Genomic DNA, 12359 nt, shown 5'->3' with positions numbered 1-12359 from the left:
TATCTCCCAGACAGAGCGTGTGCCTTCGGCGCGACCGATGAGTCGCCGGGAACGCTTTGTGCCGCCACTCGTCCCGGTCACAGCAAAACAAGGTTTCTGCCACCGATTCCCAACGGCGTTACAAAAGCACCGGTCTGGCCGTGAGGTTCCTTCTTGCCCCCTTGGCTCGGAAACGCAGCTCCAACCTGGGTACGTTGCCACCTCACTGGCTTCAGCCGTTCTCCGCACTGCAGATCCTTCAGCTATCTGTCACGGGATGGGTCCTGCTTCTCGTTCCGCCTCGGAGGTCTGTTTTATCGTCTGTTGCCAGCTGACAGCTCTCGCTTCTGATGCTCGTCCTCCTCGTTACAGGCTTGGGAGGTTTTCAGAAATGAAGAACGAAACATCCGAGCGCAGGCAACGGCAGTTTTCACTTCTGAACGAGGACAGGTGACAATAACAGGGCTCTCCTGGGCGGGCTGTTCTGCAGCAGGCTGGAGAGGCCACAAAGCAGAGACCATCCGTGGTCTTTTAGGACCAAACGGGAATGACTCGATACCTTCGGTTTCCTTCAAAATGTGGGAGCGTTTTGGATACCCCTGGCTGTCGTAACGCAAAGACCGGGGAGCCGCCAGCTCCATTCCCAGCCTGTGTGCTGGTGGAAGGACCCACACCTTCGTCCTCTGCCTGCCCCAGTGTGGGCCAGGTGCTGCTGGAGAAGCACCAGGAGAAAGGATGCCCCAGTGAAACGCAGCACTTACACCTCTTTTGGAGGCCAGGAGCTGGGCAGAACGACATGTAGAACATGAGGAGCGGCTGAGGGCGCTGGGGGTGTTCAGCCTGGAGAAAAGGAGGCTGAGGGGAGACCTTCTCGCTCCCTACAACTGCCTGAAAAGAGGGTGTCGCCAAGGGGGGCTTGGGCTCTTCTCTCAAGGAACTGGCCATGGGACAAAAGGAAACAGCCTCAAGTTGCACCAAGGGAGGTTTAGGATGGATATTAGGAAAAAATTCTTCACCCAAAGGGCTGTCAAGCATCGGAACAGGCTGCCCAGGGACATGGTGGAATCGCCATCCCTGGAGGGATTTAAAAGCCGGGCAGACGCGGTGCTGAGGGACATGGGGTTGTGGTAGTTTGGCGGTGTTGGGTTGATGTTTGGACTCAATGATCTTAAATTTCCCTTTCAGTCTAGACAATTCTATGATTCTATGTTCTGCTGCGGGAAAAGCAGGCACCCAGACCTCTGAAGAACTGCCCAGGACATGGTTAAAAGAAAGGCAAGAGCTGGGAATTGGTGAAGATTCTTGGAAGAGAGAAGGAACAGTCTTGGCGTATCGACAGAACTGGTTGATAAACAGAACAGCAGAGTTTAAATACATACGTGTTAGTCACAGACTGGTAAGATGCTTCAGGAATGATACAACCGCTTCTTTTCCCTTGTTTGCAATTTCCCTTGAGTCTGTCCCAGCTGTTTAAATGTGGAGCTTGTTTTTCCTCCAGGCACCTTCACGAAAAGATGACGGGCTTTGAGCACCGATAAGAAATTTAAATACCAACTCGTTTTTCCGTGGTGTTGTAAGAAGGGCTCGGTGGCAGGGATTGCCACTTTTCACGGTACGTCCCTCCACGTACAGCAACCAGTAAGTGGATTAAATACCACCCAGCAGCAAGTGCCAACCCCAGTAAGTTAAAAAGGAAGGCAGGACTTTTTACAAGACCTTTCCAAGGAGTTTTGTAATCCTCATCCGTGGCAATAAAACCTGCTGCCCTCTGGCATCAGCATCCTTCAAACATGCTGCATTTGGATGAAGTAAACTCCCTTCCGGGTCACTGCTTTTCCCGCTGCATCAAAACCCGGCCATGAGGAACGTTGTCCCACCGCTCGCTGTCAGCTGTGTGCAGCCCACGGCGAAGAGCGCTTGGGGACACAAGGATGTCCCCAGGAGCTCTGGGTCAGGCAAAGCAGGGATAAGGACGCACGGACCTGGAACAGGAGGGTGTCCTGCCTGTGCGGGGGGAGCGAGAAGGGGAAAGGTGTTGGAAGACACTTGTCTAAGCCAGCTCATCTTCTCCTGCAGGAAGGGTGTTCAGCCGTCAGGAGACAAAAAGACAGGGAGCGTCTGCACTGCGCAGAGCTGGCCCTGGCTGTGCACATCTGCCCTGGCATCCAGTGTCTCCTACTCAGAGCCTTCTCCTCCACGGAGCTGCTCCCACGGCTTACGTGGAAAGAGGGATCCACTATGTGTTGCCAAAAGAAATGGTTTTGTGGCCCTGGAATGAATCCCCTCCAGTCGTAGGATAATATCCCCGCATGCAATTTCCCTGCGTTTTCCCAGCCATCCCCGCTTGAAGCAGCAGGAAATCAGTGCAGCCCTGTTGGGAGGCAGGACTGGGGACTCTGATGGGACTGGGACATCCATGTGGCCTTTCCTTACAGGCAACGTTGAGGGAAGACGGCTCCATCCACTCCCAGGGAAGGCGGTGGAGCTGGAGAAGGAGAGCACAAGGAGGAGCTGCCTCTGCCATTGGGTGCTCAGCGTTTTGGAGCCACCAGGGGCCTTGCGGTGAGGGCAGGTGGGAATCCATGGAGAGCCAGGAACAGCAGCGGGTGGATTTTGTGGCATGCTTTGAAAAGCAAAACCTCCTGCTATGGATACGGCAACTGCTAAGGAGCCCTCGTTCGCCCAACCCCCTGGCCCCATGGCACGCGTGGTTCACAGGGAACGGGGGTCCTTCCCACGGGGCAGCTCTTCTCAGCCAGGTCCCTCCCAGCAAAAGTACCCCTGCGGGGGTTTAGAGTGACAAAACGCCAATGGGAAAGATGGGGGTATGTCCGGGATGCGTATCGTAGTGCTGTATGCATAGGTACGTGCTTTGTAAAGAAGATGTCACCAACAGCAGAGGCCAAAACCAGACTAGATCTCACAAACCCACCTCCTCATACGGCTCAGCTGCCAGAGAAACCCGTCCAGCAGAGACACGCGAGCCCCCGGCACAGACAGCTTTGCCTCTTCTGAAGAGAAATCCCAGGCACGGTACAAAGATTTCAAGCGATAGCTGCGCCCCCCGGCCCGTAAATCGTCCTTTGGCTAACGCCGCTGCTTCAACTTTACAGCACGTTTCTACCCTGAATTTCTCTCTCGTTATGTCTTTGCCCGCTGAAGAGCCACGAGCTATTGGAAACCGTCTCGTCATTTATCTGCTCGTGAATATTAGTTTACCTTTGGCTCCCGCGACAACATGGACCTACAAGAAGGCCTTGTTGAGCGCATCCGAAGAGACGCGCTGTCCCAAGCCCCACTGTTGAACCGGGGTATGCTTTCACTCGCTAGCAATACAAAATGAAGATGAATTAATTAATGCCTGCATCACCAAGACGTGAATTTGGCTCCCCGGCGCAGAGAAGTTAGGGCAAAGCTCACGGCTATTTTGGGCTGTTTATAAACTGCTTCCTAGTTACCCAAGTTTGCCCTTTTCATCACTAAGAAGACATGCTATTATGTAGTTACAATATTTCTAAATATACCCACTCCTCGCGAGATTGAGAAGGGAATGGGGGTGCCCGGAGCCAGCCCGAGAACAGAGCAACGTCTGCAAGAAGAGCCGTGAGGCGGGCACAAACTCAACCTTTCCCTTTAAAATACCTTATTTTGCGCTTCGGAGCAATTCCCGCACATCCCAGCTAACAGCCAACGTCCCACCAGCCGCTGCACAACGAGGGGGCAAAGGAGGGAGGGAAGAACAGGAGGGAAGAGGAAAAATAGGTGTGGAGAGAGGAGAGCAGCCGCGCGGGTCAGCGTGGCCCCGGTCCCGGCGGGCTGCGGGAGCTGGAGGGGCCGTGGCACGGCGGGGGCTGCCACCCAGCCACCTCCCAGCTTTGCAAAATGAGTTTTAGCAATAACGACACAGCCCGAGGCGCCGCTGCGGAGCTGGGCTGGCAAATCCCTCGTATTTTCTGTCCTCGGTGCCTTCATGCAAGGCAACTGCGGACCTGTAAGCTCTCTGCGGTTCAAGGACAAGAATCTAACCTCCTGTCCCTCCCCACGGAAGAGACATCACAGACGCAGCATAACATCTTCCAGATGTCCAGAGGGCCAGTCCCGCTGGAAGGACCTCCCATGCCTTCCCTGCCCTCGTGCCCGCGCTTCCCTTCCACGCTCACGAGTCTGCCTCTCGCTCGCAAAGGTTTTGCTCGATGGATTCAATCAGGGATGCCGGGCGCTGCGTGGGTTTGCGATGCACGATGCTGGGAGCCATCCAGGGAGAGGGGCAGGGAGGGACACGGCCGGGGCGATGCCACCCCCGTGGGTGTGCAGCCACAACGCCGGTGTTGGCAGGCACAAGTGCTTCGCTGCCTGCTGCAACGCGAAATCCACTGATAAGAGAGAGGGATTTGTCATCAGAGGCCTGAGTGCTCTGAGCAGACGGGTGAGCGCTCGGGAGGTGCCTGGGATGCTCCGGGTGGCTCCGTGTTCTCATTCCATCCTGCAGCAAAACACAGCCCTGTGGTTCCTTGGGTGGAGGGGATCATCGGCTTCCTGGGCTGGTTGCTGTGATTGCTTCTGTGGTCCAGTGATCCCGTCCCACCCTTTCCTATGCCATGCCATGCCATGCCATGCCATGCCATCCCATCCCGTCGTCGTGCCCCACGGTGGAGCAAAGGCCCTGCTCCACCACCGGCATGTGCTGACCTGCCAGCGCTGCGAGCTGGCATTTTCTCGGTGCTAATCCCAGGTCCTAACAATGCCAAGGAGGAAGGGGCGGAGGATATTTTTTTCTTGGCCTCCAGGGATTGAAATAGAAGAAGAAAGTCAGTTCTGCTATATCTAGTTACTGCAACGCAATCTAACCGGGCCGGTTTCACTGACAAATTTGACCGGCTGCCAACTTGCTTTGTCTTCCACGGCCTGACGCTACTGAAGTTCGGAGGAGAGCACAACGAGCGCTTTTCTCAGGACCTCCGTGTCCTCCATCGCTGCCCTCCCCGCCGACCGGAGCTCTACACCCTCTCCCGAGCACCTCTCCTCCCCGTGCCATCCCCTGCCGCCATCCCGAGTCCTCTCCCGCAGCACAGACACACACACACCCCCCCACACGCAGCTTCCAAATAACGTAGTGTTTAACCAGCCAATTTCCCAGTTTTCCAATTTCCTCCCTTTCTCCTGATCACGGACACTTCCCTGTCCCGATTCCCACTCGGCTCCTCATCTTCCCACGGCGAAAAACACAATAGCATCACTACCGATGCCGAACGCGAGTTCCCCCCTCCCCGGCCTGAAAAAAGCAGCTTTTTCAGTGCCAGCTCTCAGTGCCGGCTGCGAGCCGGGATCACCTGCAAACCAGTGCAAACCCCTGCGGCGTCACTGGGATAACTGGTCCCACACGACACCACTTCTCTTTCCCGACGGGTTTGTCCTGCAGCGCCTGCAGTTCCCCACCGCGGGGGAGATTTTTCCGCCCGCTCGCTGGTGGGAAAACAAACCCAGCGCTCTGGCGGCGCGGGGCACGGCGCTTTCTGTCCCCCGGCCCACGCCAAACGCCACATATAGAAGGTGAAGGCTGTGAGTGCCTCGTCCTCCCAGCCAGACGAAAGCTCCCAGCTTGGAGAGGGGTGGGGGGAACTATTTAACCCCTTGTTCAGGTCTCCAGAATAAACCTTCATTTATTTCTCCTATAGCTGCGATTTTCATCTCTTTCTCTCTGTTTTCCCCCAGGACCCAGTCAGGAGAGGACCCTCCTGGAATACACATCCATAAAGAGCTGTTTCCAAGTGCTCACGGGACAGTTAGAGCTCGGTTACTCAGCTGGGAGGTCCAGGTTCCTGCTGGGTGAGCTGGAATAGGTAAGGAATCGGAGCCCCAGGGGTATCCACATAATCCTCTGCTCTGCTTACGCTGCTGATCCTCCCCAGCCCCGTCCTGTCCCGGCAGACGCGAATCCAGCCTGGGCTATGAAATCTGCCCGCGACTCCACAGATAAATAGCCGAAGAGTCTCCTTCTTTCACCCTCTGGCTCAGCCTAGTGAAAAACTAGGGAAACCAAACGCTTCCCAGCCTCCCACGCACGGGGCACATACCAAATATTCTCAGTGCAGAGGTTAATAAACGTTAGAGAGAAGAGGGACTGGCTCCCACTGAGGCAAAAAGATGAGAGGGATGGGCATGAAGCTTTCTCGCTGAAAGCAAGCTATTAAAGGATTTGCCAGGGGCAAAGGAGAAGATAAATGTACTCAAATCAAAACAAAAGAATGAATTTTAACCGAGCAACAAATACGAAACAAACAGTTTGGGGCAAAACCTGCTTCTCAGGGTGATTTCCACAAAGCAGCGAACTTTTTTTTTTTTGTTTTTTTTTTTTTATTCCACAAGAACCAGAGAGAGTTGAAGCTTTTGCACAAGCGGAACTGAAGGGACTGAGAGGCCGCAGCTCTTCAAAGGAAAAAAAAAAAAAAAGAAAAAAAAAAAGGCCGGGGGGGGGGAGGAAAAAGAAACGCAGCCTGCGGGATCGCTGTCACTGCACCGGCCCCTCCGGCCGCCTTCTGAGAGCACCATCTCTGCTCCCAGCCCTGCCAGAGGATGTTCGAGCAAAGGCAGAGAGAAAATCCCTGGCACTGGCACAGGATTTGGCTTTGCGCGTAACACCAGGATTTCAAGAAATACCCCGTTCCCTCCCGGAGTGCCTGGACCAGCTCCTGCCTGGCTCCTCCGGCCTCTACACAACAGCTATTCCTCTTTAACGGGCACGGCAGCCTTTTCTCGGGGTTTGTGTTTTCCATCTCGTCCCCCACAACAGCCCAGCGGGGTTCCCAGGTGTTGCCCCTGCATTCCTCACAAAACCAGCTCAAGCGTGGGGAGATGTGACTTACGTCTATCGACTGCTCCCTCTGAAGATGTTTCCTGGTCTCCTTTTCGCAGTGATTGAGCATGGCGTCGCAGTTTTGCGGGCCAGGCGGGGAATTTTCAGTTTGGTTCTTCTGACCGGGCTCCAGAGGGATGCTTCCATCCGTATCCACCACATCCAGCTCCTTTTCCAGCTCTTCCATCTCCTCCGGAGACAGAGTAGACAACAAACTGTCAATATCTGGATCTTCACTAACTTGTCGCCGATATTTGGCCACTTTGGACATCTTGGCTCGCTGGCGAGACACGGTTGCGGTTGTGTGTGGTACCCAAGGAAGGAGAAAAAACAGAAGCCGAAGCTCCACCACTGCTTCCCCCAGCGGCAGCAGGTGCTGAAGTGTTAAATCTCAGCAGCTCTCAATCCCTGCAGCCCGGGATATAGTAGTTATAAAGAGGGGACACCCCTCGGTCCAAGAGTTGGCCAATAACAGGATCCAGCCGCGATTCGGGTGCTGGGAAGCCAATGGAGCCCAGCGGGAGGCGGGGAATGGTGCTATCAGAGGAGCCTGAAACCCGAGGACATTCCAGGGAACCATGCAGAGCTGCATGACCAAATTTAGTCCGGAGCATTTAGCCTTTTAAAGGCAATGGGCCAACCTAGTGAGAAAACACGCAAAAATGCACAAGCTGGCAGGCTGGGGATCTGGGGGTGGGGGAGGCAGAGCCCTAGCACGTGCCCATCGGTGCCGGAGGGCTACTAAAGAGGTCAGCGTGGCTCCGAAGATATGGGGTGTCTTCTCCGTTACAGGAGGGGAGAGTTTCTGCTGTGACAGTGACAGCTCTTGGCTGAAATCGGCAATGAAGGGCCCAACCAGGGGAAAGTTTTCATCTTTACCCCGCTGCCCTCCAGGATCTGCGTGGTTAGCCAAAGCGCACAGCCCTTCGGGAAAGAGGTGGCCGGTGGTTATGTTGCTGGTGCCGACCGGTTTCTTTAAGAAGGATGTGCAAAGCCGGGCGCTTTTGAAGCGGGGAGGAAGGAGGCAGCGAGTGCCAGCCCAGCCTGGGGCCGGCTCCTCGCTCGGCAGAGCCTGACCCCAGCGCCGTCCCTGGGGCGCTTTATCAGAGCTGACGCCCCATCCTCTGCAGGGCTGTTTCTGCAGCTGCTCTTCAGCACGACACCCCCATTTCCCCTCGCCAAGCCCCAGAGACGGCCCTCCTTCTGCACAAGACTAAATCCCTGAGTCTCTCCTCCTCCTTGTTCAGACGGCGCCCTAAGCCTGGGCTTTGGCTGGAGGCACCTACTTTCCATCAACCTTAATCCATAAAGAAGCTTACTGGCACCTGCGACTTCTCCCAGAGGGAGAGGGGCAGACGGGCTCTTCTCTCCAAGTCTGAAGGCAGCTTTACCCCGTGCACAGCATTTTGTACCCGTTCGTTATGCCGCCAGCTTCATCTTTTTTTCTTCATCCTTTATCATCCTCCTAAAATTTACTGTCTGCTCTCAGGCCTCACCCTTTGCTAGTCCAAGCAAGCAGCCCTTTGGTTCTCTTCCGTAAAATAAGGTCTCCTAAGACTTTCCTCATCAGCCTAATTACCTTCTCTGCCCACCTCCCTGGCTCAGATCCCACCCGGAGCAGAGGCACAGGGTCTTCTAGGTGAGTTTCCCAATGCCTTGCGTTACAAACTAGACATTCCCCATCTTGACGGGAAACGCACATTCTTGTCGCATTCTAGGATTTCACTTATCTCCAGCATCACAGCGCCTGGCTCCTGCTCATAGCCTTCCTGTGATTCACCAGCACCACTGAGATTTTTTTCCAGGCTGGAGAAAAAAAAAACCTGTTGATTTTAGTTTCCAAGTGCATAACCTTAAACATCGTCGCATTGAGTTTCATCCCACTTCACCCCATCACTTCTGTCGCCCCGATATCATGACCCTCGTCTCGGTGCTCACTTGCGCCAAGGACTAGGAGGGACACGGGCATCCCCTTCATCATCTTCTCTTGGTCTCGGCCCAGTCAGACTCTCCTCCGTTCCTCACCCCAAAACTGCCATGGCTGCAACAGCGCGGAAGGCAACAGGAACCAGAGTGAATTTAGCATATTGGTGTCCTTTTGGTGCCCTTTCTGCCTGAAGAAGCCAAATGAGTGTCTTGCTTGTTCCACCTTGCTACAGCCCTGGACCTCTCTAACGCACTCTCTGGTTGCTTTTCAGGATGCACAATTCAAAAAGGCTTTAACACCGTGTCTTCTGGAAGAGTAATTTGAGTTACCGGAGTCTGGCGGTGGAAGAAATGGCCAAATGCCTGGTGTTTCTACGCAGTGTCGCTGCCCTCGGTCACCAAGTGTTTGTAAGCGGTAAGCAACAAACTGGAAGCTCAGTTCCCAACTGGAGAGGGCAGGGAAAAAAGGAAAGAAGGAATCATAGCTCTGTGTCTCCCTCTTCCAGAAAAGATCGGAGCTTTGTCAGGTGTGCCACCCCTGGCCCCAGGGACAGGGTACGCGTGCAGCCCCAGGGACAATTTGCAATGCTAAAACAGAGAAAGAACTTTTTCCACCACTGAGTAAACCCTGGAATTGTCTTTCTGTCTCTCTGCCTTTCCTTCATGACTGTTTTGTGTGCTGCAAATTGGTTTTCAACAGAATAAAATCACGATCGACACCCCGATGAGGTCTCTGCTTTGTTGTTCCTGAATCTTGACTCCTGTGATGAGAAGCACCAGGCACCGAGTTCCATAAGAAACCGTAAACGCGACCTGGGAGGCTCCGAGTTTCTCCTGAAGCACCGCACATCCTTCCCCGATTTGGGAGCCCACGTCTGCCGGGCTCTGCTCCACTGAGCTGCAGAGCTGGCTCCGCACAGATAACACAGAGTCAGAGTTTTGCAGAGAAATAAATATTCCTTCCTCAGCAGAAAAAGCGGGAGAGAACCAGGGGTCACTCTAAACTTGTCGTGGTTTATAGCGGATGGTCTTCCTGCGGTTTATCTTGGCTGTCACACGTCTCTTTTTAGACGGGGATATTAGCAGAGCTCTCACTGCACCGTATTCCACAGAGTTCTCGTTGCTGCATGAAAAAAAAAAAACAAACGACACAGAAAGAAAATATAGTGTTTTCACCCCAGAATAAGAGGAGCTCTGGATACGTCTGCACTGGCGGCTCTTTCAAGGGCCACCAGCAACTGGGACCGGAGACGTGCGTGGGGATCCTTGAGCCTTGCTCCGCAGCGGCTCCGGCCACTGCGGGACGATGCCGTCCCTTTGAAGCTGTGCCAGTCACTGGAGTGCGGTGCGGTGCGGCACGGTGCGGTTTGGCGCAGAGCAGCTCCCAGCAGCTCCGAATTTCCACCGAGGCTCCGTCAGTCTCCGCATTTATCAGGATCCCCATCTCCATAGCAACTGAGCACCTCGGAGGCACTAATGAATATTTCTGCACAACGCTCCTTCGAAACACGGCAAAACGATTAGCCACGTCTTAGAGACGAGGAACTGAGACAGAGTCAGATTAAGTACGAGGCACATGTACAGGATCTATGGCAGAGCTGGGAAAGCCTTCCGTGTCCCCATCTCTTGTGCCACCACCGAGGACTGTCCATCTCCCTTTATTTTTTCCTATTAGCTGATAAAGGACAACTGCAAATTGAATGGATTCCTCTAATCTGTTTTATTTCCCTTTCCTTCAGAGCCTGAAGGAGGGAAGGTTAAACACACTGATCTTTTTATCATTTCAGAAGATGTTCCTTGAGAAAGCAAGTGACATCTGCCTGCCTGCTTGTGACACGTGGTTGCTCTGGAACATGTTGGTCTCTCCACCAGTGAGAGAAACCGCTCCCAAACCCAACTGCGACTTCACCCAAATCCTCCCTCTGCTAGCACGAGAGCGGAGGAAGTGTGGAAAAGACATTATAGATCAGGAAAGGAACCAGCTCTTGGCCACAGGGAAATTCTGAAAACCCCAGGAATGCGGCCCAGGGGTGCCACCAGTGCCCCCAGCTGATCTACTGGGGGTCACTTTGGCCACTGCAGCTCAACGACCACACGAGCTCCGCAGGGAGTTTCGCAAGCTCTCCCACGCCTTGTGGAAGGGATGAGTATCGTTGAGCCTGATGTAATTAACCTGCCACTCATTAGGGGGGGAAGGGCAAGGGCAACTGCAAGAAATTGCCACCCTAAGGAGGGTCAGACCAGTGTGAGCAGGAACAGAGGATGGGAGAGTGGAGAGACCAGTTGGGACCGGGCTGAGATTTTCCACTCTTCCCATCTCCCCTCCTTGGCCAAAGCAGAAGCCACAATACCACCTCCTGGTGATCTCCATTACTGCAGCCCTCTCCGCTCCCGTTCTGCCCGAAGCACAAACCTGCCGCCGCTGCACGCAAACCACGAAGGCTCACATTCACAAGGAGTCTTTTAAAGCCTTCAAAACCAACAAATGAAAGCCGGGGGAGCATTTCAGCTCCTTCCCATTGCTTCAGCCCATGATTTATTAGAGCAATTAAGCGTCCCGGTGCGCAATCTACGTCGCCTGTTGCAACCGAATGATTTACCGCCCGTACAAGAGAGCGCGGTGTGTAAGGTTAAATGAGGAGTGTGAAAAGAATAGGCGATTTACAACTTAGAGTGCTTGCAAACATGAAAGGCTTTGGGGGCTTTGCAGGCTGCCTTGGCATTTGCTGCCAGGACAGACACTAATTCTGCTGTTTTCAGCTCTGCCTTCCCGGCCTCTCCGGAGAACTGCCCTCTCGCAGGCACCATGTCTTGAGGGGGAGCTCAAAGCCCAGCTCTCGTCCAGGCTGCCCGGCCCACAGACGCGTCGCCAGGGACACCCCCAGGTCAGCCCAGCTGCTTCAGCAGTGCCAGGACCGAGGCGGGTGCCACTCCCGAGCGCCTCAGCAGCTCCGGTGGGATGGACGCCCTCGGCCGTGAGCCCCGCACCGACCCCTTGGTCACCGGCCAGCCATCCTCCTCCCGTTCAGCCAGGTGCCGCCAGGCTTCCACGTCCAGGGCGCTCATAGCATTTTCTCTCAGGATGTATTTACAGACAGAGCGGTCGCCTGAGGACTGGCAGAGCAGATCCCTGCCCCCCAGATTTGCTCACGCTTTTACTGCAGGCACGATTTATTAGAGGGCTAAATAAAAGCTGCTTTGTGTTTCACGCGGCTGTCAGTGCTGTGACACAGGCCTAGCCCTAACAGAGGCAGTATATATAGAATCAGAGAACGGTTAGAATTTGGGAGGGACCTTAAAGCCCAGCCAGTGCCACCCCCTGCCCTGGGCAGGGACACCTCCCACCAGCCCAGGTTGCTCCAAGCCCCGTCCAACCTGGCCTTGAACCCCTCCAGGGATGGGGCAGCCACAGCTTCTCTGGGCAACCTGGGCCAGGGGCTCACCACCCTCACAGCAAAGTTTCTTCCCGATATCTCATCTAAATCTCCCCTCTTTCCGTCTGAAGCCATTCCCCCTCGTGGCTCCCATGGCTCCCCTCCCTGCTCCAGGGTCCCTCCCCAGCTTTCCTGTACGGCCTTTTCCCCCACTGGAGTCTCTCCGT

The 12359-nt window shown here is 54.6% G+C and overlaps 1 protein-coding gene across 1 annotated transcript in view; it reads right to left on the bottom strand.

Moving 5' to 3' along the window:
• Window positions 1-9544, bottom strand: part of LMOD1 (leiomodin 1) — a 19328-nt gene extending 9784 nt beyond the window's left edge. Inside the window, exon 1 of the mRNA XM_074564456.1 lies at window positions 6843-9544. Coding sequence (XP_074420557.1) covers window positions 6843-7103 — 261 coding nt within the window. The 5' untranslated portion in view covers window positions 7104-9544. The remainder of the gene's footprint in view (window positions 1-6842) is intronic.
• Between the last annotated feature and the right edge of the window lie 2815 nt (window positions 9545-12359).

This window comes from Larus michahellis, chromosome 21 (assembly GCF_964199755.1).
Source record: "Larus michahellis chromosome 21, bLarMic1.1, whole genome shotgun sequence".
Classification (NCBI taxonomy): domain Eukaryota; kingdom Metazoa; phylum Chordata; class Aves; order Charadriiformes; family Laridae; genus Larus; species Larus michahellis.
The sequence above is the reverse complement of the archived record's forward strand: the minus strand, read 5'-3'. Positions and strand labels throughout refer to the sequence as shown.